This window comes from Salvelinus namaycush, chromosome 3 (genome assembly GCF_016432855.1).
Source record: "Salvelinus namaycush isolate Seneca chromosome 3, SaNama_1.0, whole genome shotgun sequence".
Lineage (NCBI taxonomy): Eukaryota > Metazoa > Chordata > Actinopteri > Salmoniformes > Salmonidae > Salvelinus > Salvelinus namaycush.
The window spans coordinates 6,385,424-6,412,605 of NC_052309.1; the positions used below are offsets into that span (position 1 = coordinate 6,385,424).

The 27,182-nt window shown below is 45.1% G+C and overlaps 1 protein-coding gene across 5 annotated transcripts in view; it reads right to left on the reverse strand.

Moving 5' to 3' along the window:
- dym (dymeclin) overlaps nucleotides 1-27,182 on the reverse strand; it is a 170,753-nt gene that overhangs the window by 102,494 nt on the left and 41,077 nt on the right. For all 5 annotated transcript variants that reach the window (XM_038989596.1, XM_038989594.1, XM_038989595.1 and 2 more), the window contains 3 exons: nucleotides 10,182-10,370; nucleotides 6,133-6,311; nucleotides 3,304-3,429 (listed from right to left, as the gene is read on the reverse strand). In XM_038989596.1, coding sequence (XP_038845524.1) covers nucleotides 3,304-3,429; nucleotides 6,133-6,311; nucleotides 10,182-10,370 — 494 coding nt within the window. The remainder of the gene's footprint in view (nucleotides 1-3,303; nucleotides 3,430-6,132; nucleotides 6,312-10,181; nucleotides 10,371-27,182) is intronic.

The window sequence follows — 27,182 nt, forward strand, 5'->3', positions numbered from 1 at the left end:
TGGGAATACAGATTAAACTGGTGTACAATAGTATCTGACCTCAGGGAATACAGATTAAACTGGTGTACAGTAGTATCTGACCTCAGGGAATACAGATTAAACTGGTGTACAGTAGTATCTGACCTCAGGGAATACAGATTAAACTGGTGTACAGTAGTATCTGACCTCAGGGAATACAGATTAAACTGGTGTACAGTAGTATCTGACCTCAGGGAATACAGGTTAAACTGGTGTACAGTAGTATCTGACCTCAGGGAATACAGGTTAAACTGGTGTACAGTAGTCTTCTGACCTCAGGGAATACAGATTAAACTGGTGTACAGTAGTATCTGACCTCAGGGAATACAGATTAAACTGGTGTACAGTAGTATCTGACCTCAGGGAATACAGGTTAAACTGGTGTACAGTAGTATCTGACCTCAGGGAATACAGATTAAACTGGTGTACAGTAGTCTTCTGACCTCAGGGAATACAGATTAAACTGGTGTACAGTAGTCTTCTGACCTCAGGGAATACAGATTAAACTGGTGTACAGTAGTATCTGACCTCAGGGAATACAATCATCACACACTGGGATCAAAACGATGACTCCCTCGTTGGTCAGTCAGTAGACCTAGTATTTCAGAGGCTCATTGCTCTCTCAAAGATGTGACAGAGAACATCTGGAAAATAAGGATATTAGTTATATATAAGGTTATTGATGTATTCTTGTAGAAAAGTAGAAATTCCTCATTTATCAGGAAAAATGGCATCCCTGTCCATCTCTGGATGGCTAGGGGGGAGAGTAGAGAGAGAGGAGACCAGGGGGGAGAGTAGAGAGAGCGGAGACCAAGGCAAAGCTGGGTCCTGTCCGGCCCAGCCTCTGGTCAGTTAGTCAGTCACTACACAGTCACTACAGCCTCATCTCTCTCTGGATGGCTAGAGGGGAGAGTAGAGAGAGAGGAGACCAAGGCAGAGCTGGGTCCTGTCCGGCCCAGCCTCTGGTCAGTTAGTCAGTCACTACACAGTCACTACAGCCTCATCTCTCTCTGGATGGCTAGAGGGGAGAGTAGAGAGAGAGGAGACCAAGGCAGAGCTGGGTCCTGTCCGGCCCAACCTCTGGTCAGTCAGTCAGTCACTACACAGCCTCATCTATCTCTGGATGGCTAGAGGGGAGAGTAGAGAGAGAGGAGACCAAGGCAGAGCGGTGTCCAGTCCGGCCCAGCCTCTGGTCAGTCAGTCAGTAACTACACAGCCTCATCTCTCTCTGGATGGCTAGAGGGGAGAGTAGAGAGAGAGGAGACCAAGGCAGAGCTGGGTCCTGTCCGGCCCAGCCTCTGGTCAGTCAGTCAGTCACTACACAGCCTCATCACTCTCTGGATGGCTAGAGGGGAGAGTAGAGAGAGAGGAGACCAAGGCAGAGCTGGGTCCTGTCCGGCCCAGCCTCTGGTCAGTCAGTCAGTCACTACACAGTCACTACAGCCTCATCTCTCTCTGGATGGCTAGAGGGGAGAGTAGAGAGTGGCCGTCTAATCTCAGGCTGAACAAACAGCCCCATGACACCAATAACACTAAAGCACCGCCACCTAGATTGTTCAATGTTGAAAAACTTCTGTCCGAACATTGAGAGATGTCTGACTTTGGTTGCCATTTAACCTGGTGGAAATTACATGTCAATATCAAAGAGACCAATGTGAAATGGATTTTCATCTAAAACATAGAGACTTAGAGGTCTGCTGGCAGCCACAGCTTCATGATTTCCTGCTGGGGGGGAGGGGGGCGCGAGAGAGACCCAAATGGCATCCTATCCCCATAAGGTTCTGGTACAAGGTAGTACACTCCATAGAGAATAGGGTGCCATTTGGGACATAAGGAGAGAGACACATTCATATGCAGCCCAGGCAATGGACTGAAACTCCATAGGCTAGTGAGGGGGGGAGAGAGGGAGAGAGGGAGGGAGAGAGGGAACAAGGGAGGGAGGGAGAGAGGGAACAAGGGAGAGAGGGAACGAGGGAGGGAGAGAGGGAACGAGGGAGGGAGGGAGAGAACGAGGGAACGAGGGAGGGAACGAGGGAGAGAACGAGGGAACGAGGGAGAGAACGAGGGAACGAGGGAGAGAACGAGGGAACGAGGGAGAGAACGAGGGAACGAGGGAGAGAACGAGGGAACGAGGGAGAGAACGAGGGAACGAGGGAGAGAACGAAGGAGAGAACGAGGGAACGAGGGAGAGAACGAGGGAACGAGGGAGAGAACGAGGGAGAGAACGAGGGAGAGAACGAGGGAGGGAACGAGGGAGAGAACGAGGGAGGGAACGAGGGAGAGAACGAGGGAACGAGGGAGAGAACGAGGGAACGAGGGAGAGAACGAGGGAGAGAACGAGGGAGAGAACGAGGGAGAGAACGAGGGAGAGAACGAGGGAGGGAACGCGGGAGGGAACGAGGGAGGGGCGGAGGGAGGGAGGGAACGAGGGAGGGAGGGAACGAGGGAGGGAGGGAACGAGGGAGGGAGGGAACGAGGGAACGAGGGAGGGAGGGAACGAGGGAACGAGGGAGGGAACGAGGGAACGAGGGAACGAGGGAGGGAACGAGGGAACGAGGGAACGAGGGAGGGAACGAGGGAACGAACGAGGGAACGAGGGAACGAGGGAACGAGGGAGGGAGGGAACGAGGGAACGAGGGAACGAGGGAACGAGGGAACGAGGGAACGAGGGAGGGAGGGAGGGAGGGAGGGAGGGAGGGAGGGAGGGAGGGAGGGAGGGAGGGAGGGAGGGAGGGAGGGAGGGATATGCAGCCCAGGCAATGGACTGCGGCTAGGGAGGGAGAGAGGGAATATATGAGAGAGAGATGGCTTTAAAATGTCAAAAATTATTCACAGAACTGAAGGTAACGACAGAGTGGAATGAGTCAATCACCGTGGGCTAAATGGTTTAACGGTTTTCTGTTCAAATACTCCGAATTCATTGACAAGCTGACCAATAATGAAGACTGAAATAGATAGGAGGATGGGGAGCATTTCGAAATTACGGATAGTGACCATCAACATACCGTTCTTATCAGAAATGACAGGTTTGAGAAATCATTTTCAAAATTTCACATCATAAATCATAGTACTGTTCTTATCTGAAATGGCACAGGTCCTGATGTTTGAGAAATCATCCTTCAGAGAAATGTCTGTCAAGTCTATAACCCGAATTTACTGAGAGAGAATTCATGTTGTTTGAGGTACTGTGTTCGTTTCAAATCCCGATCCCTACCCCGTATCTGTTGAAGGTGTCGTCCTCAGTGAGGATGAGGAGGAGGGTTAGAGTGAGTGGTCAGTACTCACCACCTCGTGTATGGATCTGTTGAAGGTGTCGTCCTCTGTGAGGATGAGGAGGATGATGAGGGCCATGTAGACGTGATGAGAGTTCCTGTCTTCCACATGGTACAGGATCTCTAGGATGGGCACCACCTGAGGGAAGATAATTAGAGAATGAACATGTGTGTTGGTTACTCATATTGGTTTCATTTCATTTAGACAATTTATTCAACCAGAATAATCCACTCAGAAATGCCACCGTTTTCCTTCCTGGTCTCCTGCATGTGTTCCTGCGGTGTGGGGCGAGACAGAACAGAGAGGGGGCGGGACAGAGGGGGCGGGACAGAACAGAGAGGGGGCGGGACAGAACAGAGAGGGGGCGGGTCAGAGAGGGGGCGGGACAGAACAGAGAGGGGGCGGGTCAGAGAGGGGGCGGGACAGAGAGGGGGCGAGACAGAACAGAGAGGGGGCGGGACAGAACAGAGAGGGGGCTGGGCAGAACAGAGAGGGGTCGGGACAGAGAGGGGGCGGGACAGAGAGGGGGCGGGACAGAGAGGGGGCGGGACAGAACAGAGAGGGGGCGGGACAGAACAGAGAGGGGACGGGACAGAGAGGGGGCGGGACAGAACAGAGGGGGCGAGACAGAACAGAGAGGGGGCGGGACAGAGAGGGGGCCGGACAGAACAGAGAGGGGGCGGGTCAGAGAGGGGGCGGGACAGAACAGAGAGGGGGCGGGACAGAGAGGGGGCGGGACAGAACAGAGAGGGGGCGGGACAGAGAGGGGGCGGGACAGAACAGAGAGGGGCGGGTCAGAGAGGGGGCGGGACAGAACAGAGAGGGGGCGGGACAGAGAGGGGGCGGGACAGAACAGAGAGGGGGCGGGACAGAGAGGGGGCGGGACAGAACAGAGAGGGGGCGGGACAGAGAGGGGGCGGGACAGAGAGGGGGCGGGACAGAGAGGGGGCGGGTCAGAGAGGGAGTGGTGTGGGTGGGACAGAGAGGGGGCGGGACAGAAAGAGGGAGGGACAGAATTGGGGTGGTGTGGGACGAGACAGAGGGGGTGCTGTGGGGTGGGGGCTGGAAGTGGGGCGGTCACCAGACCTCAACCAGAAGGCAAGCCCTTACATGCACCCAACATCCAACACACTGCATCCCAGACTAAAGAGACACTGGGAGACAGAGAATGTTGTTCCAGCATGGTTTCACTGTGTGTGTGGGAGTGATCCTCCTCCCCAACACATTTAAAACCTGCTGAGAAGTGACGTCACAGCACACCCCGCAGGACCAGCTGTCCACTGTGTGCCAACATGTCAGCTGGAAACAATGACAAACTAAGACAAAGCGGATGACTAAGATTACTAAAGCCTTGTTCACATTGGAAGTTTGAAGTGACTCAAATAAAATTAAAATTGCATATCCGATTCGAATCTGTTCTTTTTCCTACAGTCTGAACAGCACATGGAATTGGACATTTCAAACCACCCTGCCAGCAACATACCACCCTGCATCCCACTGCTGGCTTGCCTCTGAAGCTAAGCAGGGTTGGTCCTGGTTGGTCCCTGGAATGGAGACCAGATGCTGCTGGAAGTGGTGTTGAAGGACCAGTAGGAAGCTTCTCTTTCCTCTGGTCTAAAAAAAAAATATCCCAATGCCCCAGGGCAGTGATTGGGGACATTGCCTTGTGTAGGGTGGAATCTTTCAGATGGGACATTAAAAAGGTGCCCTGACTCTCTGGGGTCACTAAAGATCCTATGGCACTTATCATAAGAGTAGGGGTGTTAACCCTGGTGTCCTGGATAAATTCCCAATCTGTCCCTCATACCATCATGGTCACCTAATCATCCCCAGCTTCCAATTGGCTCATTCATCCTCCTTCCTCTCCCCTGTAACTATTCCCAGGTCATTGCTGTAAATGAGAATGAGTTCTCAGTCAACTTACCTGGTAAAATAAGGGACTTATATTTTTTTCCTTCTACAAATCTGATTCCTGGCCAAGCGACTGGTGTCTGAACGGTCATTGGAAACACGTATCTTCCTCTATCATTTTCACTACAAAACCTAGAAACGCGCCATTTTCCTACATGCTGATGTTGGGGTGCTGCTGGAGATGATCAACAGTTTGAAATGTCCCATTAATTGTTGACAAACAAATGAGTGAATGTGCTAGAAAGCTAAACAGCTACCTAGCTAGCTGACTGCTGTGGCTAGCTAGCTGACTGCTGTGGCTAGCTAGCTGACTGCTGTGGCTAGCTAGCTGACTGCTGTGGCTAGCTAGCTGACTGCTGTGGCTAGCTAGCTGACTGCTGTTAGCTAGCTAGCTAACTGCTGTTAGCTAGCTGACTGCTGTGGCTAACTAGCTGACTGCTGTGGCTAGCTAGCTGACTGCTGTTGGCTAGCTAGCTGACTGCTGTGTCTAGCTAGCTGACTGCTGTGTCTAGCTAGCTGACTGCTGTGGTGGTGGGGCGGCAAGTAGCCTAGTGGTTAGAGCGTTGGACTAGTAACCGAAAGGTTGCAAGATTGAATCCCCGAGCTGACGAGGTAAAAATCTGTCGTTCTGCCCCTGAACAAGGCAGTTAACCCACTGTTCCTAGGCCGTAATTTAAAATAAGAATTTGTTCTTAACTGACTTGCCTAGTTAAATAAAGGTAAAATATATATATATTTTTAAATGTAACCAATGTGGATTGCCTACTAATTGGTTGATGATGTCATTGAAACACGTATCTTCCTCTATCATTTTTACTACAAAACATAGAAACGTGTCATTTTCTCATATGTTGACGTTGGGGTGGTGCTGGAGACGATGAATAGGTCGGTAGTTCAACCATTCTTCCCTTTGTTTTTCCTTTAACTTACCAGGTTCTCCATGTCTGTGCGTGACAGCATGTAGTTCCTCATGTTGGTGTTCTGATGCAGCAGCGTGTAGAGTAACAGCGTAGCCTGGTCAGACCTCTGTTGCTCACACAGAGCTGTGTACAGGCTGTTGAAGTTAATCTGGAACGTATGGTGCTGCTCTGTAGGGATGGATGACGTGTCTAAAGGAGGCCAAAACGCTTGTTAGATACTACTGCCCTGTTTGGAACTAGGAATAGTACTGCCCTGTTTGGAACTAGGAACACAAGCATTTTCTCTACACCCCCAATAACATCTGATAAATATGGGTATGTGACCAATAACATCTGATAAATATGGGTATGTGACCAATAACATCTGATAAATATGGGTATGTGACCAATAACATCTGATAAATATGGGTATGTGACCAATAACATCTGATAAATATGGGTATGTGACCAATAACATCTGATAAATATGGGTATGTGACCAATAACATCTGATAAATATGGGTATGTGACCAATAACATCTGATAAATATGGGTATGTGACCAATAACATCTGATAAATATGGGTATGTGACCAATAACATCTGATAAATATGGGTATGTGACCAATAACATCTGATAAATATGGGTATGTGACCAATAACATCTGATAAATATGGGTATGTGACCAATAACATCTGATAAATATGGGTATGTGACCAATAACATCTGATAAATATGGGTATGTGACCAATAACATCTGATAAATATGGGTATGTGACCAATAACATCTGATAAATATGGGTATGTGACCAATAACATCTGATAAATATGGGTATGTGACCAATAACATCTGATAAATATGGGTATGTGACCAATAACATCTGATAAATATGGGTATGTGACCAATAACATCTGATAATATGGGTATGTGACCAATACATCTGATAAATATGGGTATGTGACCAATAACATCTGATAAATATGGGTATGTGACCAATAACATCTGATAAATATGGGTATGTGACCAATAACATCTGATAAATATGGGTATGTGACCAATAACATCTGATAAATATGGGTATGTGACCAATAACATCTGATAAATATGGGTATGTGACCAATAACATCTGATAAATATGGGTATGTGACCAATAACATCTGATAAATATGGGTATGTGACCAATAACATCTGATAAATATGGGTATGTGACCAATAACATCTGATAAATATGGGTATGTGACCAATAACATCTGATAAATATGGGTATGTGACCAATAACATCTGATAAATATGGGTATGTGACCAATAACATCTGATAAATATGGGTATGTGACCAATAACATCTGATAAATATGGGTATGTGACCAATAACATCTGATAAATATGGGTATGTGACCAATAACATCTGATAAATATGGGTATGTGACCAATAACATCTGATAAATATGGGTATGTGACCAATAACATCTGATAAATATGGGTATGTGACCAATAACATCTGATAAATATGGGTATGTGACCAATAACATCTGATAAATATGGGTATGTGACCAATAACATCTGATAAATATGGGTATGTGACCAATAACATCTGATAAATATGGGTATGTGACCAATAACATCTGATAAATATGGGTATGTGACCAATAACATCTGATAAATATGGGTATGTGACCAATAACATCTGATAAATATGGGTATGTGACCAATAACATCTGATAAATATGGGTATGTGACCAATAACATCTGATAAATATGGGTATGTGACCAATAACATCTGATAAATATGGGTATGTGACCAATAACATCTGATAAATATGGGTATGTGACCAATAACATCTGATAAATATGGGTATGTGACCAATAACATCTGATAAATATGGGTATGTGACCAATAACATCTGATAAATATGGGTATGTGACCAATAACATCTGATAAATATGGGTATGTGACCAATAACATCTGATAAATATGGGTATGTGACCAATAACATCTGATAAATATGGGTATGTGACCAATAACATCTGATAAATATGGGTATGTGACCAATAACATCTGATAAATATGGGTATGTGACCAATAACATCTGATAAATATGGGTATGTGACCAATAACATCTGATAAATATGGGTATGTGACCAATAACATCTGATAAATATGGGTATGTGACCAATAACATCTGATAAATATGGGTATGTGACCAATAACATCTGATAAATATGGGTATGTGACCAATAACATCTGATAAATATGGGTATGTGACCAATAACATCTGATAAATATGGGTATGTGACCAATAACATCTGATAAATATGGGTATGTGACCAATAACATCTGATAAATATGGGTATGTGACCAATAACATCTGATAAATATGGGTATGTGACCAATAACATCTGATAAATATGGGTATGTGACCAATAACATCTGATAAATATGGGTATGTGACCAATAACATCTGATAAATATGGGTATGTGACCAATAACATCTGATAAATATGGGTATGTGACCAATAACATCTGATAAATATGGGTATGTGACCAATAACATCTGATAAATATGGGTATGTGACCAGACCAATAACATCTGATAAATATGGGTATGTGACCAATAACATCTGATAAATATGGGTATGTGACCAATAACATCTGATAAATATGGGTATGTGACCAATAACATCTGATAAATATGGGTATGTGACCAATAACATCTGATAAATATGGGTATGTGACCAATAACATCTGATAAATATGGGTATGTGACCAATAACATCTGATAAATATGGGTATGTGACCAATAACATTTGATATGTACATTTTATATTTAAGCCATTTAGCAGACACTCCTATCAAAGGCAACTTACAATGAGACACACATTCACCAATAGTTCCCTTTAAGTCTGCTTCTATTGGTACAATATATCATACTGTATGTAAACATTTACATTAGTAATTTAGCAGACACTCTTATCGAGAGAGAGACTTACAGTTAAGTGCATTCATCTTAAGATAGCTAGGTGGGACAACCACAATCCACAGTCATAGTAAGTACATTTTTCCTCAATAAATTAGCTACCAGCAAAGGTCAGAGCTCGCGGTCTCAGGGCACCATTGAAAATGAGACCCTGGTCTTAATTTTCTAACCCCACCCCCCCCCCCCCCCCCCCCCCCTTAAAAGATTTAGATGCACTATTGTAAAGTGGCTGTTCCACTGGATATCATAAGGTGAATGCACCAATTTGTAAGTCGCTCTGGATAAGAGCGTCTGCTAAATGACTTAAATGTAAATGTAAATGTTAAATGTTAATTGGGCTCCCCTGATTAAATGAAAGAGAATACATTAAAAACAGTCAGGGAGAAACAGTGCCAGTTTTAATTCCCCAAATAGCTTCTTTACCTCACTATATACTGTACTTGACTATACTGTACAGTAGTCGAGCGTTTTGCTATGAACATGTTGTTCTGGTAAATGAACAATAAAAATATGTATTTTCAATAGATAAATCCAAATGCCTTGGCATTGAGACAGGTAGTGATAAGGGGGAAAACGATATAGTTACATATCTCAATATTATTCTGGACGACATTATATACATACTTTGACTCAAAGTTTTTTTTTTTTTAACGTTTGGTAGTGTTAGCTAGCAATAGTAGGCTGTACCTGCCCCAAAAAGCCGGTATTTATTTCGACCTATAACTTGTTGTCCCATCTTCTTTTTAAATAGTGAGTCAACATGTTTTCAGCACTTATTTCCATGACTGATCAAAACTCGTTTTCTCGTGCTCCTGGAACATCAAATTGCTATAAAATCGCAAGTATCGGATCACAATACATATCGTATCGGCACCTAAGTAATCAAATCAAGTGATATGTCACGTACACAGTTTACAGCTAAACGGGCAGCTAAATGCTTGTGTGCTAGCTCCCTCAACATCGCAGAACAATAACCAATATTCATTAAAAACAACATAATATCGTACTGTGAGGTCCCCTGCAGATTCCCGGCCCCACAGTGTGTTTTTGAAGCAGGTGACAGCCTGTCTGTAAGGGGTATAAGGTGAGTGTGTAGGGCAGTACCTTGTGTGTTTTTGAAGCAGGTGACAGCCTGTCTGTAGGGGTTTGGGCAGTCGTTTAGTCCATCTGTCAGATTAGCTAGCACCAGGAGTAATAACAGGCTCTGATTGGATAAGGGAAGTGGGTTCTGTTCCTGCTCCAATCCTGGTTTACTGCTGGCTCCGCCCAGAGTGAACACACTCCACAACCCACCTGGAGGAAACGCATAGGTAGAGAATATTAATATTGGTAACACTTTCTATGAACACCCTCTTCCTAATGTTTTATGAGCTCATTTATAACACCTTATAAGCAATGTGAAATACATGACATAGGCGCTAGTAACTGCTCATAAATTACAATATAAAAAAAAGCTATTTTTTAAACGGGACAAAAGAATATACCTACAAGGCCTGGTCTGGACAGAGAGGATTGTAAGGACACGATTTCATACTCAACAAAAACAGAAACGCAACATGCAACAATTTCTAAGATTTTACTGAGTTACAGTTCATATAAGGAATCAGTCCATTGAAATACATTCATTAGGCCTTAATCTATGGATTTCACATGACTGGGCAGGGGCGCAGCCATGGGTGGGCATAGGCCCACCCACTAGGAAGCCAGACCCAGCCAATCAGAATGAATTTAACCGTGTTAAACCCACCGGTTTTCAGCTCTGCTGTGGTCAATACCCCATCCATGTTAAACCCACTGGTTATCAGCTCTGCTGTGGTCAATACCCCATCCATGTTAAACCCACTGGTTATCAGCTCTGCTGTAGTCAATACCCGACCATGTTAAACCCACCGGTTTTCAGCTCTGCTGTGGTCAATACCCCAACCATGTTAAACCCACTGGTTATCAGCTCTGCTGTAGTCAATACCCGACCATGTTAAACCCACTGGTTTTCAGCTCTGCTGTGGTCAATACCCCGACCATGTTAAACCCACCGGTTTTCAGCTCTGCTGTGGTCAATACCCGACCATGTTAAACCCACTGGTTATCAGCTCTGCTGTGGTCAATACCCCGACCATGTTAAACCCACCGGTTTTCAGCCCTGCTGTGGTCAATACCCCGACCATGTTAAACCCACCGGTTTTCAGCTCTGCTGTAGTCACAACCATGTTAAACCCACTGGTTATCATCTCTGCTGTGGTCAATACCCCATCCATGTTAAACCCACCGGATATCAGCACTGCTGTAGTCAATACCCTGACCATGTTAAACCCACCGGTTATCAGCACTGCTGTAGTCACAACCATGTTAAACCCACTGGTTATCAGCTCTGCTGTAGTCAATACCCCATCCATGTTAAACCCACCGGATATCAGCACTGCTGTAGTCAATACCCTGACCATGTTAAACCGACCGGTTATCAGCACTGCTGTAGTCACAACCATGTTAAACCCACTGGTTATCAGCTCTGATGTGGTCAATACCCCGACCATGTTAAACCCACTGGTTATCAGCTCTGATGTGGTCAATACCACGACCATGTCCTTCTTCTATCTAATCGGTTAATGTTTTAGTCCATGTGCTTGGACAAAGATCTAAAGCACAGAAATTTTATTTTAATGAAAGATGGAAAAATTGACTGGGGACCAGTGTGTCCTTGTACCCAACTTTGTTTGACTGTCAGAACAGCAGAGCCATGGTCACTTCCCCTCTCTGGCCCCTCCGTCTCTGTCCGGTCCGTCCCAGTCCTCCCTCTGTCTGGTCCCCCCCCAGTCCTCCCTCTGTCTGGTCCCCCCCCAGTCCTCCCTCTGTCTGGTCCCCCCCCAGTCCTCCCTCTGGGTCGTTGGTGTGTTAGTGCCGCCTCAGCTAGGACTTCTTTCTCCCTCCTCCCTCTCTTCTCTCCTCCCTCTGCCTTTCCCTCTTTTTTACGTCTCTCTCTTTCCCCCTCCCGCTCTCCCAGCCCCCAGTCTGTGGCTAGCCTAGGGCCAGAGGATGTGAGCAGAGCATTTCGCTCTGGTACCGCTCATCCACAAGCTCCGGGCATGCTCTGGCCAGCATTTTTCATTTCCTTCATCACTGTTCTTTGGATTAGGCATATTCTGTAGTATTTATTTAGCCTACCCCACCACTAATGCGCAGAGATGTTGATATGAGTCGACCAAGAAATAGGTCACAGCCTGTGTAATTGATGGAACGATAACCAACGCAGCAGCAGAGACTTTTAGATTTCTTTACAGGCAAAAAGAGTTCATAACAGTGCTAAAGTTGTCTATCAAGTGTCAAATCTGAGCGCAACAGAGCCAGTTACAACTGAAGTATCTGATCATCAATAGATTAGTAGTGCTGAGCATTTAACCGACAGTCGGTTCAATTATTTAAATTCCAATTTGTTCTTTTTTTCCCCTGTGAGCTCGATGTAAGTAGAGATAAATCAGATCAAGGCTGAACTGTGTCATGTAGTAGGGAGTATTAGTTTCCAACAGGCCAATATTCTACATAGTTTAGCTGAGAAAACGTGGTAATTAACTACAACGACCATAATCCATTGCAGGCCCACTTAAACTTGTCCTGTCTGTGCGGAGCAGGCACGGAGACCGCACCGTAAAGCAATGCACGAGTTGAAAATATTGAAGGTATGCGGTACTCAGAACGCACCTCAGTCACCCCCAAAGCAGCGTTGCTCCACTGACAATGCATGACTTCCGCCGGAACACAAAGAGTTTGATGCATTTGGTGGATATGATGCGCGATCAAGAGGGATAGAAAAGCAGTTGCTCCATGAGCCTGAAAATACATGATCTAAGTGATTGATAGTTGGCATTCAGCAGTCAAAAGTACACCATATTTACTTTGAAGAACTACTAAAATAATGATTTTGTCAGACAGCAGCTCTATAGAGATGAGATGATGACTTGGAATTAAATAAAGTCAGCAAATAAAACATTTTAGTAAAGTGAATAAATTAGGGCTGTCTCCGACACAAAAAAAATCTTTGTCAAAATTGTCAAACTTATTTTTCCATATATAGACACATCTTATATGTTTTAATCAACTATATGCACTGAGCTTGTCTGATGCTTTAAGGGCACTGTTTGATTAAATAATTAAGATGCACAAATGACTAGAGGGAGTCCGACCGCAATTCATTTGAATGTGATGGGCCGGGCTCAGACTTGCTGCGCAAAAACGTGACTGTGTGACTAACCTGTTGTCTCTCTCTTCTCCATGCTGCAGCGACCACCACAGAACATCAACCGTGTTTATCGTGCTGTCTGTGTTGCTGAAGCTGTAACATAATTATAGCCATTTCTGACTGAAAAGTTCTGTTACCAGAAATCCCTCATTTGTTTAGGAAAAACATTCCCTATTCCCTCAACCCTTGCTCTCTTTACGTGACACATGTATGCATCGCATGAACGTGACCAATAGGACATGACCTATAGCATGTCATAATCACATAAATAAACTCTAAACACAGTAACATGTGACAGAAAAATAGACGCAGAGGACGTGACAAAAACTTGAAACGGGGGAACGTTTTTTTAATTTTTTTTATTAGGGGTGGATCAGCTTAATATTGCGGAAAGATATTAACGGGGGAAAGTTTACTGGTTTCCCAGGAGGTAAAGGGGAAGTCAGATGTGTGGAACAAATTTGACTAGTTATGGAAAATACTGGAGATCCAGACAAAGAAGGAGCAAGCTTCCACAAAGAAGGAGCAAGCTCTGCGTGTCTAATTTCTTTGACCGTTAGCAACAATGTATACAACACTAAATACATTAAGAGTACCAGAGAGTCTCTTGTAAAACATTTTGTCAAGCCTTTATTACAGCAAAGACTAAAACCGTTCACATTCATTCGTGAATGCAATTTCCAAAATGGAACGGTTTATTTATTGTTTACGTTAATTATTCAAGGGAGGCTTTGTTATTTCATTTTAAAACTAAAATGCTTGATTGTATTTCAAATAATGAATGACTCGTACGCTGTGTGATGACCTGAACAAATGAATAATTGATTGATACAGTAGCCTACATAAGTATTGATATATATCCTTAAGTTACGTAATAATAACAATAAGGAGATCAAGAAAGTTATTATTTTTATTATTATCATTTGGAACAGTGTAAACAACACTAAATAAATGATAAATAATACCAGAGGCTGTTCTAACGGGAGGGAAAAAGTAAAGACCATTTATTATTATTACAGCATAGTAAAGATTAAAAACATTTGTTTATCCGACATGTTGTGGTATAGTGAAGCTTGGTGCTCACGGAATCAGTAGGCTATTAGACACCAACAGACAACAGAAGCAGGATCTGTCTTATTTCTGTACAGCCAGGCACATTTAAGAGTTAGGTTATTAATTATAGACCTAATTAAGTTGTGGTTTCCTCTCTCCTCTCTTTTCTTAGACAATTAAGTCAAGGTCTGTTTTCTCGTCTCCTCATTCTGCTGCTGCCTCCGCCACATTGTTCTCAACACCAATATGCTGATTAACTTTACTATTGTGCACAAAGCAACATGGTCTCTAGGAAAAGGTGCCAATTCAACTGCGCACTGATGCATTTCAGAACCGCGGACAGCAACCGCATGTTATAAAATAATTTTTTTTTATTAGTGTTGCACCATTGATCTTATGTAATATAACCATGTACAATTTCTGTAGCAAATGTCTCAGAGTGATGGACTCTGCCATCCCCACGGCCTCCACAATGGATTAGTCCAAATCAGACAGGTCTCTTGTACACCTTGATTATTATTTTGTTTTGCTACTGCTCGACTAAAGAAATCTCGGTCGACCAACAACCTATCGACCAAACAATCGAACAGTCGACTAAATGGGGTCAGCCCTAGAATAAATGGTTAATAAATTATAAGCATTGTGAAAGCATTCTACCCACATAATGCATAGTACAACATAAAAAGAAAAAAATAAATACATCCGTGACTATTTTTTAATAATCGAATCGACCTCAAAAAGCTCTAAATCGCTCAGCACTATACACTAGAGAAAAAGCTATTTGTTTTTTAACACAGCAGCCACATATCATCAGGCAGGCCCTGGTTCAGTAGCCTACGACCTGTTGTTGCAATGTTGAAGTGCCTTACGATAGAGCCTGCTTCAAAGCCAAATGGAACATAGTCACAAAAGCACATGGTGTTTATTAAATTATATTTTTAAACAAAAAAACGAAAAGGACAAATTTAGAGCGGCAGTTTGTTTTCCTGTGAGCATTGAGCTATTTTTTGCGGAACGGTGAAAAGACGTTGAGCACCGGAGTGGTGCGTAAAGACCTCTCCGGTGAGCGATGAGTGGGATTTCCACATACTCTGCCCACGGTCCACAGTGCTGCTCCAGCAGTCCTAATTCCCTGCATGGCGTCTAGCGGTGGCGGCCGGCAGCAGTAACCCAACAGAGCGGGGGGAGAGGGAGGGGAGGAGCGGGGGAGATAAGCAGCCCTTGTGACTGAGCCCAGCTCATCACTGGCACCAGACCGGCTGGAGCAGACCCATCTCTGTCAGAGCACTGACCAGCAGAGCAGCATCCCAAACAGCACCCTATTCCCTATGTTTCGTACCTTACGAGCCCTGGTCAAAAGTAGTGCCCTATATAGGGAATAGGCTGACATTTTGGACACAGTACAGAGCAGAGCCAGGTCCTGGCTGGCTGGCAGCAAGGCTTCCTGACTCACTCTACTGACTCTCTCTTTATCCCCCCACAACACTGCTCTTCTCTCCCTTCTCCAGCTCCCTTCTCCCGGCATTGATACTGACACCAACAAGGCCATGCCATTTTGGAATTTCTCCTCAGCTATCACTCTTTCTCTGGAAGAACCGTGTCTGTGTAAGGATGAATAATAGAGTCTACAGTGGTCTACCACAGTGTGTGTGTGTGTACGTGTTTAACTATACTTGTGGTGACCAGAAGTCCACACAATAATTTTTAACAAACACAAATTTAACCAACTGGGGAAATTTTGTTGGTCCCCACAATTTTTTGGGACCCCACAAGGTCAAATGCTATTTCTAGGGGGTTTAGGGTTAAGGTTAGAGTTAGTGTTAGAATTAGGTTTAGGGTTAGGAGCTAAGGTTAGTTTTAGGGTTAAGAGCTAGGTTTAGGGTAAGGGTACGGGTACGGGTGAGGGAAAATAGGATTTAGAATGGGACTGTTAAGAGCTAGGTTTAGGGTAAGGGTACAGGTCAGGGAAAATAGGATTTAGAATGGGACTGAATTGTGTGTCCCCACAAGGTTAGTTGTACAAGACTGTGTGTGCGCGCGCAAGGGTTCAGCAGAACGTGGCTAACGGTCTGTGAAAATGCATCCAGACAGACCGTCATAATGGCCATCATGTGGTCTATAGACAGGACGTGACGTCATCATTAATGACAGACAGTAGTAGTTTGTGCAGTGAACCTTGTACTGTATCAAGTCTCTTTTACCCAGCATGCCATCTACACTACATATGCAAAGGTATGTGAACACCCCGTCAAATTAGTGGATTCGGCTATTTCAGCCACACCGGTTGCTGACATGCAATCTCCATAGACAAACATTGGCGGAAGAATGGCGTTACTGTAGAGCTCAGTGACTTTCAACATGGCACCGTCATAGGAGGCCACCTTTCCAACAAGTCAGTTTGTCAAATTTCTGCCCTGCTAGAGCTGACCTTGTCGACTGTAAGTGCTGTTATTGTGAAGAGGAAACGTCTAGGAGCAACAACAGCTCAGCCACGAAGTGGTAGGCCACACAAGCTCACAGAACGGGACTGCCGAGTGCTGAAGCGCGTAAAAACCCTCTGTCCTCAGTTGCAACACTCACTACTGAGTTCCAAACTGCCTCTGGAAGCAACGTCAGCACAATGACTGTTTGTCGGGAGCTTCATGAAATGGGTTTCCATGGCCGAGCAGTCGCACACAAGCCTAAGATCACCATGCGCAATGCCAAGCATTAGTTGGAGTGGTGTAAAGCTTGCCGACATTGGACTCTGGAAAGCCTTCCCAGAAGAGTGGAGTCTGTTATAGCAGCAAAGGGGGGACCAACTTCATATTAATGCCCATGATTTTGTAATGAGATGTTCAAGTGTCCACATACTTTGTCATGTAGTGTGTCTACGTCTGTGAGTTATCCTCTACAAGCTAACACCAACATGGACGAGACACTAGCATGACATCATAGGCATGACATAATAGACAGGACGTCATCCAGGAGTACTACCTGCTCAAACACCATCTGCACTGTTGACATGGGTCTGAGGCTAACGGTGGACGATATGAAGACATCTGTACTGCTGATATGGGTCTGAGGCTAACGGTGGACAATATGAAGACATCTGTACTGTTGATATGGGTCTGAGGCTAACAGTGGATGATATCTGTACTGCTGATATGGGTCTGAGGCTAACAGTGGACAATATGAAGACATCTGCACTGCTGATATGGGTCTCAGGCTAACGGTGGATGATATGAAGACATCTGTACTGCTGATATGGGTCTGAGGCTAATGGTGGACGAAATGAAGACATCTGTACTGCTGATATGGGTCTGAGGCTAACGGTGGATGATATGAAGACATCTGTACTGCTGATATGGGTCTGAGGCTAACGGTGGACAATATGAAGACATCTGTACTGTGATATGGGTCTGAGGCTAACGGTGGACAATATGAAAACATCTGTACTGCTGATATGGGTCTGAGGCTAACGGTGGACGATATGAAGACATCTGTACTGCTGATATGGGTCTGAGGCTAACGGTGGACGATATGAAGACATCTGTACTGCTGATATGGGTCTGAGGCTAACGGTGGACGATGCGATAGGAGATGACCTCAACAACAAGTGATGGTGTCAGTAAAGCAGAAACAGCAGTAACAGCCTACACACTCACAGCTTCCTTCCACACAATATTGTATTCATGTTTCTGACACCTTGGAAGTGGTTTGTTTACCAGGTCAAGCTACCTACCTACCTACCTACACACCATCTTCCAACCCAGCTCCTTGTCACAGCTCCCTCCCACACAAGTTGTATCACGTTTCGTACACCAATGGTTTTGTTTACCTATTTGAGCTCCTACAGTGCCTTCGCAAAGTATTCAGACCCCTTGACTTTTTCCACATTTTGTTACGTTACAGCCTTATTCTAAAATGCAATAAACAAAAAAACTTCCTAATAAATCTACACATTATGACAAAGCGAAAAAAGTTGACATTTTTACAAATGTATTAAACATAAAAAACAAATACTTTATTTACATGAATATTCAGACCCTTTTCTATGAGACTCGAAATGGAGCTCATGTGCATCCTGTTTCCATTGATCATCCTTGTTTCTACAACTTGATTTGAGTCCACCTGAGGTAAATTCAATTGATTGGAAATGATTTGGAAAGGCACACACCTGTCTATATAAGGTCCCACAGTTGACAGTGCATGTCAGAGCAAAAACCAGGCCATGAGGTTGAAGGAATGAGGTCGGAGGAATTGTCCAAGACAGGATTGTGTCAAGGCACAGATCTGGGGAAGGGTACCAAAACATGTCTGCAGCATTGATGGTCCCCAAGAACACAGTGGCCTCCATCAATCTTAAATGGAAGAAGTTTGGAACCACCAAGACTCTTCCTAGAGCTGACCGCCCGGCCAAACTGAGCAATCGAGGGAGAAGGGCCTTGGCAAGGGAGGTGACCAAGAACCCAATGGTCACTCTGACAGAGCTCCAGAGTTCCTCTGTGGAGATGGTTGTCCTTCTGGAAGGTTTTTCCATCTCTGCAGCACTCCACCAATCAGGCCTTTATGGTAGTGACCAGATGGAAGCCACTCCTCAGTAAAAGGCACCACAGCCCGCTTGGAGATTGCCAAAGGCCACCTAAAGACACTCAGAACATGAGAAACAAGATTCTCTGGTCTGATGAAACCAGGATTGAACTCTTTGGCCTGAATGCCAAGCGGCATGTCTGGAGGAAACCTGGCACCATCTCTACGGTGAAGCATGGTGGTGGCAGCATCATGCTGTGGGGATGTTTTTCAGCAGCAGGGACTGGGAGACTAGTCAGGATTGAGGCAAGGATGAACAGAGCAATGAAAACCTTCTCCAGAGCGCTCAGGACCTCAGACTGGGACAAAGGTTCACCTTCCAACAGGACAACGAACTTAAGCACACAGCCAAGACAACACAGGAGTGGCTTCGGGACAAGTCTCAATGTCCATGGGTGATCCAGCCAGAGCCCGGACTTGAACCCGATCGAATATCTCTGGAGAGACCTGAAAATAGCTGTGCAGCAACGCTTCCCATCCAACCTGACAGAGCTCGAGAGGATCGGCAGAGAAGAATGGGAGAAACTCCCCGAATACAGGTGTGCCAAGCTTGTAGCGTCATACCCAAGAAGACTTGATGCTAGAATCGCTGCCAAAGGTACTTCAACAAAGTACTGAGTAAAGATCTGAAAACTTATGTAAATATGATATCATTATTTTTATTTTTTTTTATAATTTAGCAGATTTTTTTTTTTAACTGTTTTTATTTGTCATTATGGGGTATTGATGGGGGGGGGGGGGAAACGATGTAATACATTTTAGAATAAGGCTGTAACCTAACAAAATGTGGAAAAAGCCAATGGGTCTGAATACTAGGCACTGTAAATCTTTGGTAAATGCTGAATTTCTACAAACTATTTACACACAAATTCTTTCTGCCATGATTGATAAATGAGGCCCAAAAAGGGTCAGAGGGGAATTTCATAAACCCCAGTATCCAGGAACAAGAACACTTTCTGACTGGTGTGTGTGTGTGTGTGTGTGTGTGTGTGTGTGTGTGTGTGTGTGTGTGTGTGTGTGTGTGTGTGTGTGTGTGTGTGTGTGTGTGTGTGTGTGTGTGTGAATGCATGTTTGAGGGTAACAGAACAGACAGTGACACATTGTGCTTACATATTTCCAGTCTTAGTTTTATTTGCAGAAGAGTAAATGAATTATGGTGACGGAGGGCCAGCAGCTTATAGACAGACGCTGTGAGGCTGGTAGCCGTGATGATAAACCAACGATAGGAGAAATATGCAGAACATAGCACGCTGTGCCATCCCACGGTAAATAAACAGCCTTGTGATAATGACACACAGAGACGTAGATACACACACAAGATGTACACAGACGTGTGTACACAGTCCACACACACACGGGCCCCCAGACCTGATGTCCTGTATATATGCACTGTGGAGCCATAGGCAGTATAGTATTAATAGGTTGGTTTGGTCTCCTCTCAACTATGACAACAGGGGCTCTGGCTGCTATTCCAACTATTCACAGCCAGAGCCTCACAGAATTCATTTCTATATGTGTCCATGGAGACAGACAACTCAACAGAGAGCATAATGACTATATTCTCTATACATACTGTATAGTCCAGGTCTTGGCAACAGTACTTCATCTACACTCATCATTTCTGGTCGTAATTTACTCTGGATTATGTCAGCGTATTTTTATTACTAGCCTACTTCTAAAACCAGATTTAATCTAGCTTCAGATGTGAAACAAAATGTCAAGCCACACATTACTAGATTGTTAAATTGCAGACATATAGTCTAACACAGTGGTTCATACAGTCTAACACAGTGGTCCATATAGTCTAACACAGTGGTCCCCAACCAGGGGTACTAGCACCTCTGGGGGTACTTGGTCTATCCACAGGGGGTACTGGAGAAGACTCATGAGACCATAGCCTCACTGGTAAAATGCACATTAGGGGGTACTTCAGGGTTACTCCGGATAGAGCAAAATTCAGTTGGTGGTACACGTACACACACACAGAGCACCACTTCCTGTGCCTCTACATTGTCAGCTGCTTTGTTCTGGACAGGAAGTTAGACAGGTGGCACTATGGTGCCGTGGGGCCAGTCTGGCGCGGACCGACACACACACACACACTGTGGGGCGAAACTGGCACAGTGACACGTGAACACACAGACAGACAGGTCTGTATATCCCCAATGACACCCTAATCCCTAAGTAGTGCTCTATGTAGAGGATAGGGTACCATTTGGAACGCAGACACGCTGACGGGGAGACGGGCCTCGGGCATGACTAAGCTCTGCTCTACTTCCTCAGGACAACCGTGAACTGGCAGACCAGGCACTACTCAACTTCACTAATAACCAGGATGAAATGTTTCCTCTTCCTTTCACTCTCCCTTTTCAGACCTCTGAGGAAATCATGCTAAGTGACATCTAGTATGAAGGACGTTAGGAGGTAGTTTCGCGAGCCACCGCTAACTAGCTTTAGCACAATGACTGGATGTCTATGGTAACAGCTAGCATGCTTAAAACTGCACGCATACAAATGGTATCCACGAGTTCATCTGACTCTGGGAAAATATTTATCTACCCCTGGGATTTGGCCAGTTTAAATGGTGCTTCAGATCACGGACCTAGCTTGCCAAGCCTCCTGACGCAGAAGAAACAAAATAAATGATTCACCTCTTCAATAAACAAGGATTAAAACAGGTACGTTTGTAACATACATTCCTGTAGAAATAGTTCTCAATAGCATTACAATGTGCACTTTGTAAGGCAAACAAATACACAAAATACATTATTTGAATGCGTAAATGACAGTTAAAACCCAGTTAAATCTCCGGCATCCAAACTCTAACATGCATGTTTTTCTCTTTAGAGGCTACATTGGCAGCACCGAAAGGACATGGCATTATACACAACATATTCAATAAATGAATGTGTATTTTCTAAACCAATAAACTATTTGTTCCAACATCTGGTTATTTAAAATGTGAAGTCAGAATACAGGCACAGTCTGACACCAGCTCTGTGACCAGTACAGATGAACTACAACAAACAGGACAGGATGTTCAACACACTGCAAGTCTGCCAGCACGGACGACCACGACTCAATCAATACAAAAGAACCGGAGCAACGGGATGAAAGACACTGTATTACTGTACATGAATTCAGCCCAACCGTTTTCACTGCTTATATATTTTCAAGAGCTTACATAGTTTTCATGGCAACAAAGTGTGAATCCCAAATGGAACCCTATTTAGTACACTACTTTCGACAATTTTAAATTTTTTATTTAACCTTTATTTAACTAGGCAAGTCAGTTTAAGAACAAATTCTTATTTACAATGACCGCCTACCAGGGAACAGTGGGTTAACGACAGATTTTTACCTTGTCAGCTCGGGGATTCGATCTAGCAACCTTTCGGTTACTGGCCCGACACTCTAACCACTAGGCTACCTGCCACCCCATTAGAAACAGGGTACCATTTGGAATGTCCTCTAAGCCACCTGTCTCAGTCAGACGATGTCTGGATGGAATCATCTTAGATTGTCATTTCTCACAGAGCATTGGAACATTAGGTAGCCTACAGTAATACAGTAAAAGGGGAAATTACAATGCAGTTGGTTGGATGGCTTCAACAATCTCTTCTTTCTTTCCATGGAGACAAATAAGAGGGCTGATATAAAACTGGTTTGATGAATAGAGAGTCATAGGTCGGCTACAGCCCTGCCTACAGACATAGTGTGACTGACTGAGGCAGGCTAAGGGACTGGCTGACAGAGATTTCCTGGGAATGCCCAACTAAAGTTCATACAGGCACAGGGCTATGAGTAAGACACATCTTTAAGCATGCACGCGCACACACACACAGTCCTGTGGCGGCATGTGAAACAGGATCATACGATCATGCTGGGGGTAAATGAGTGATGGGAAAATCTGAGGAAAGAATGCCTCAAACTGGAAAAAAAGGGAGCCTTAACCAACCCGTCTGCATGCCTTAACCAACCCGTCTGCCTGCCTTAACCAACCCGTCTGCCTGCCTGCCTGCCCGTCTGCCTGTCTGCCTGCCTGCCTGAACATCCAGGCCTGCAGGGCATGTTAGCTCTGTCTGTCACATTACACAATTTGTTCCAATGTGGACACACCAGGCAGTTTCCAGTCTGTGCTCCAGTCATCTCAGTAAGGGGAGAGACGACGGTCTGTCCCAGCTGTGGACGTGACCGTCATGACTACAGCCAGTCAGCCAAAATCCTATATGGCGTCTATCTATTAGTCTGTGTGTGTGTGTGTGTGTGTGTGTGTGTGTGTGTGTGTGTGTGTGTGTGTGTGTGTGTGTGTGTGTGTGTGTGTGTGTGTGTGTGTGTGTGTGTGTGAGAGAGAGAGAGAGAGAGGAGACGACGCAGTAGCAGACACTGAGGCTCTGGGGGCTTACAGAGAGGACAAGGCATAACTCTGACCTCTGATAACGGTCAGACAGTAGTCGCATATACACACAAAGGGAAACACACACACACACAGTAGTCAGAGACAGAGACTGGCCGGCTTCTGATGGCCCGCTGATAGGCGTCTGCCACCAACAAAGAACACTTATCTAAGGGAAACCGCTGACGGCCGATCCATTCAGACTCAGAGTCTCTCTCCCTCCATGTCCATAAAGGGCCCCTCTTCCTCTTGTTATGTTTGACCATGGGCTCTTCTTGTTTCCCATTCAGACAGCCGTTCACTCACTCGCTCTGCCTCTCTCAATTCAATGGGCTTTACTGGCATGGTAACATACAATACTCTGAGTGTTGAAAACATTAAGACAGGGAATGGCTGTTTTCTTCTCCCATAACGTATTTTTCATCCAAGAGGTCCATGAAATCGTCATATTTTCCTGGTGTGGTGCTTTATTTTCCCATGACAGACTGACCAGGTGAATCCTTGTTGATATCTTGTTAAATCCACTTCAAATCCATGTTGAATGTCTTGTCCTGTATGCTGTCTGTCTATTGTAGTTCATCTGTACCAGTGACAGAGCTGGTGTCAGGTTAAAGAAGGCTTTTTAAGCCTTGAGACAATTGAGAATGTGTGCCATTCAGAGGGTGAATGGGCAAGACAAAATATTTAAGTGCATTTTAACGGGATATGGTATTAAGTGCCAGGCGCACCAGTTTGTGTCAAGAACTGCAACGCTGCTGGGGTTTTCACGCTCAACAGTTTCCCGTGTGTATCAAGAATGGTCCACCACCCAAAGGACATCCAGCCAACTTGACACAACTGTGGGAAGCATTGGAGTCCACATGGGCCAGAATCCATGTGGAATGCTTTCGGCACCTTGTACAGTGTGTGACCCGACGAACTGAGGCTGTTCTGCTGCCAAATTCGTTACATTATAGCCATATTTTAAAATGGATTAAATAGTGTTATTTACACATCAATCTACACACAATAACCCATAATGATGAAGTCAAAACAGGTTTTTAGAAATGTATAAAAAAATAAAACATGGAAATATCACATTTACATAAGAATTCAGACCCTTTACTCAGTACTTTGTTGAAGCACCTTTGGCAGCGATTACAGCATCAAGTCTTCTTGGGTATGACGCTACAAGCTTGGCACACCTGTATTTGGGGAGTTTCTCCCATTGTTCTCTGCAGATCCTCTCAAGCTCTGTCAGGTTGGATGGGGAGTGTTGCTGCACAGCTATTTTCAGGTCTCTCCAGAGATGATTGATCAGGTTCAAGTCTGGGCTCTGGCTGGGCCACTGAATGTCATCTGGCTGGGCCAATGACATTCAGAGACTTGTCCCGAAGCCACTCCTGCGTTGTCTTAGCTGTGTGCTTAGGGTCGTTATCCTGGCTGTGTGCTTAGGGTTGTTGTCCTGTTGGAAGGTGAACCTTCGTCCCAGTCTGAGGTCCTGAGCGCTCTGGAACAGGTTTTCATCAAGGATCTCTCTCTTCTTTGCTCCGTTCATCTTTGCCTCGATCCTGAACTCTAGAGCTCTGTCAGAGTGACCATCGGGGTCTTGGTCACCTCCCCAAGGCCCTTCTCCCCTGAATGCTCAGTTTGGCTGGGCGGTCAGCTCTAGGAAGAGTCTTGGTGGTTCCGAACTTCTTCCATTTCAAAATGATGGAAGCCACTGTGTTCTTGGGGACCTTCAATGCTGCAGACATGTTTTGGTACCCTTCCACAGATCTGTGCCTCAACACAATCCTGTCTCGGAGCTCTACGGACAATTCCTTCAACCTTTGCTCTGACATGCACTGTCAACTGTGGGATCTTATATAGAAAGGTGTGTGCCTTTCCAAATCATGTCCAATCAATTGAATTTACCACAGGTGGACTCCAATCAAGTTGTAGAAACATCTCAAGGATGATCAATGGAAACAGGATGCATCTGAGCTCAATTTCGAGTCTCATAGCAAAGGGTCTGAATACTTACGTTAAGGTATCTGCTTTTTTTAAATTTATATAAATTTGCTAAAATTCCTAAAAACCTGTTTTTGCTTTGTTATTATGGGGAATTGTGTGTAGATTGCTGAGGATTTGTTTTATTTAATCCATTTTAGAATAAGGCTGTAATGTAACAGGGTACTGAGCAGCCCGGCTAGTAGTGACCATTTCACAGTCTGATGGCCTGGAGATAGAAGCTGTTTCTCAGTCATTTAGTGCCAGCTTTGATGCACCTGTGCTGTCTCCGCCTTCTAGATGGTAGCAGGCCGTGGCTAAGGTGGTAGAGGTTCATGATTATCTTCTAGGCCTTCCTGTAACACTAGCTACTGTAGATGTACTGGAGGGCAGGCACTGTGCACTACCCTCTGGAGAGCTCTTCACCCTCATCGATGTGGATGGGGGCGTGCTCTCTACTGTCCATGATCAGCTCCTTCGTTTTGTTGACTTTGAGAGAGAGGTTATTTTCCTGCCCCGCGTCGTGTCCCGCGCCGTGCCCCGCGCCGTGCCCCGCGTCGTGCCCCGCGTCGTGCCCCGTGTCAGGCTGAGAGATGAATGAGACCATCTCTACATCTTTATGATCACAACAATGTTCTAACCACTACAATTACATCATTCCCCTTTGCTTGATTTTGTCACGGTTTGCTGCTGTTGTTTTTATGTCATTCTGAAATTGGATCTTTCAGGTACACAAAGTGCATGGGCCTAGGAAGAACTCAACTGTTCTAAAAAAGAACAGGAAACTTTTGAAAATAAAGCACCACAGCAGGCAAATATGACAATTTCATGATCATGGACCTCTTGGATGAAAAACACATTATGGGAGAAGAAAACAGCCATTCCCTGTCTCTTTCACTCACTATCTATGTCTCTCTTCTCCCTCCCTCCCTCCCTCCCTCCCTCCCTCCCTCCCTCCCTCCCTCCCTCCCTCCCTCCCTCCCTCCCTCCCTCCCTCCCCTACCTACCTCCCTCCCCTACCTACCTCCCTCCCCTACCTACCTCCCTCCCCTACCTACCTCCCTCCCCTACCTACCTCCCTCCCCCCCCTACCTCCCTCCCCCCCCTACCTCCCACAGAGCTCTGAGTAGCGGTCCCATCTCGTCTGATGAGGAGCGTTCCAACTGGCCCCTTCCTCCTTCCTGAAAGCCTTTCCTTCATGCTCCTTCGCTAGATTTCCCTGGCGCAGGAGTGTGTGTGTGTGTGTGTGTGTGTGTGTGTGTGTGTGTGTGTGTGTTGTGTGTGTTGTGTGTGTGTGTGTGTGTGTGCGTAGCCAGGAAGAACAGGAGGCGCAGGGGAGGCAGGAGAGCACAACATGCCAATACAACCCGTCTGATCCGAGGCCAAATCAGACCCTTAATAATAACCACAACACTGTTAACAGCCCAGTCCCCTGTGGTACCACCTACACATCCCTTCTGATTGTCCAGGGGACTATAGGCTGTCCTCTGCCGTACAAATACCATCCATTCTTCCGCTTGGCTGTCGGACAGAACAGGCTCGTTGTCCTACATAAAGACATCAGTGTGAATAGTGTACTAAAGTCCTGATTTACAACCAGGGTGCATTGTAGACCGTGGTTAGCTGCAGCCATGGCATGTAGACAGACAGTAAACGGATTTAGCTAGCTGCCATTCTAGAATGAGAGAGGACGTGGAAGAATCATAAACAAAGCAGACAGAGGAAGTAAGTAATGAAGAGACTAGCACAGTAAGGCACCTGTCTAGTCTGGCCAATGCTACAGTGTTGTCTGTCTATTTCTATCTATCTGTGAGCACACAGCCCTCTTCGGTACTGGGAATGGGAGACATTATGGGGCTATCTCAAGAACTCCACACACAGA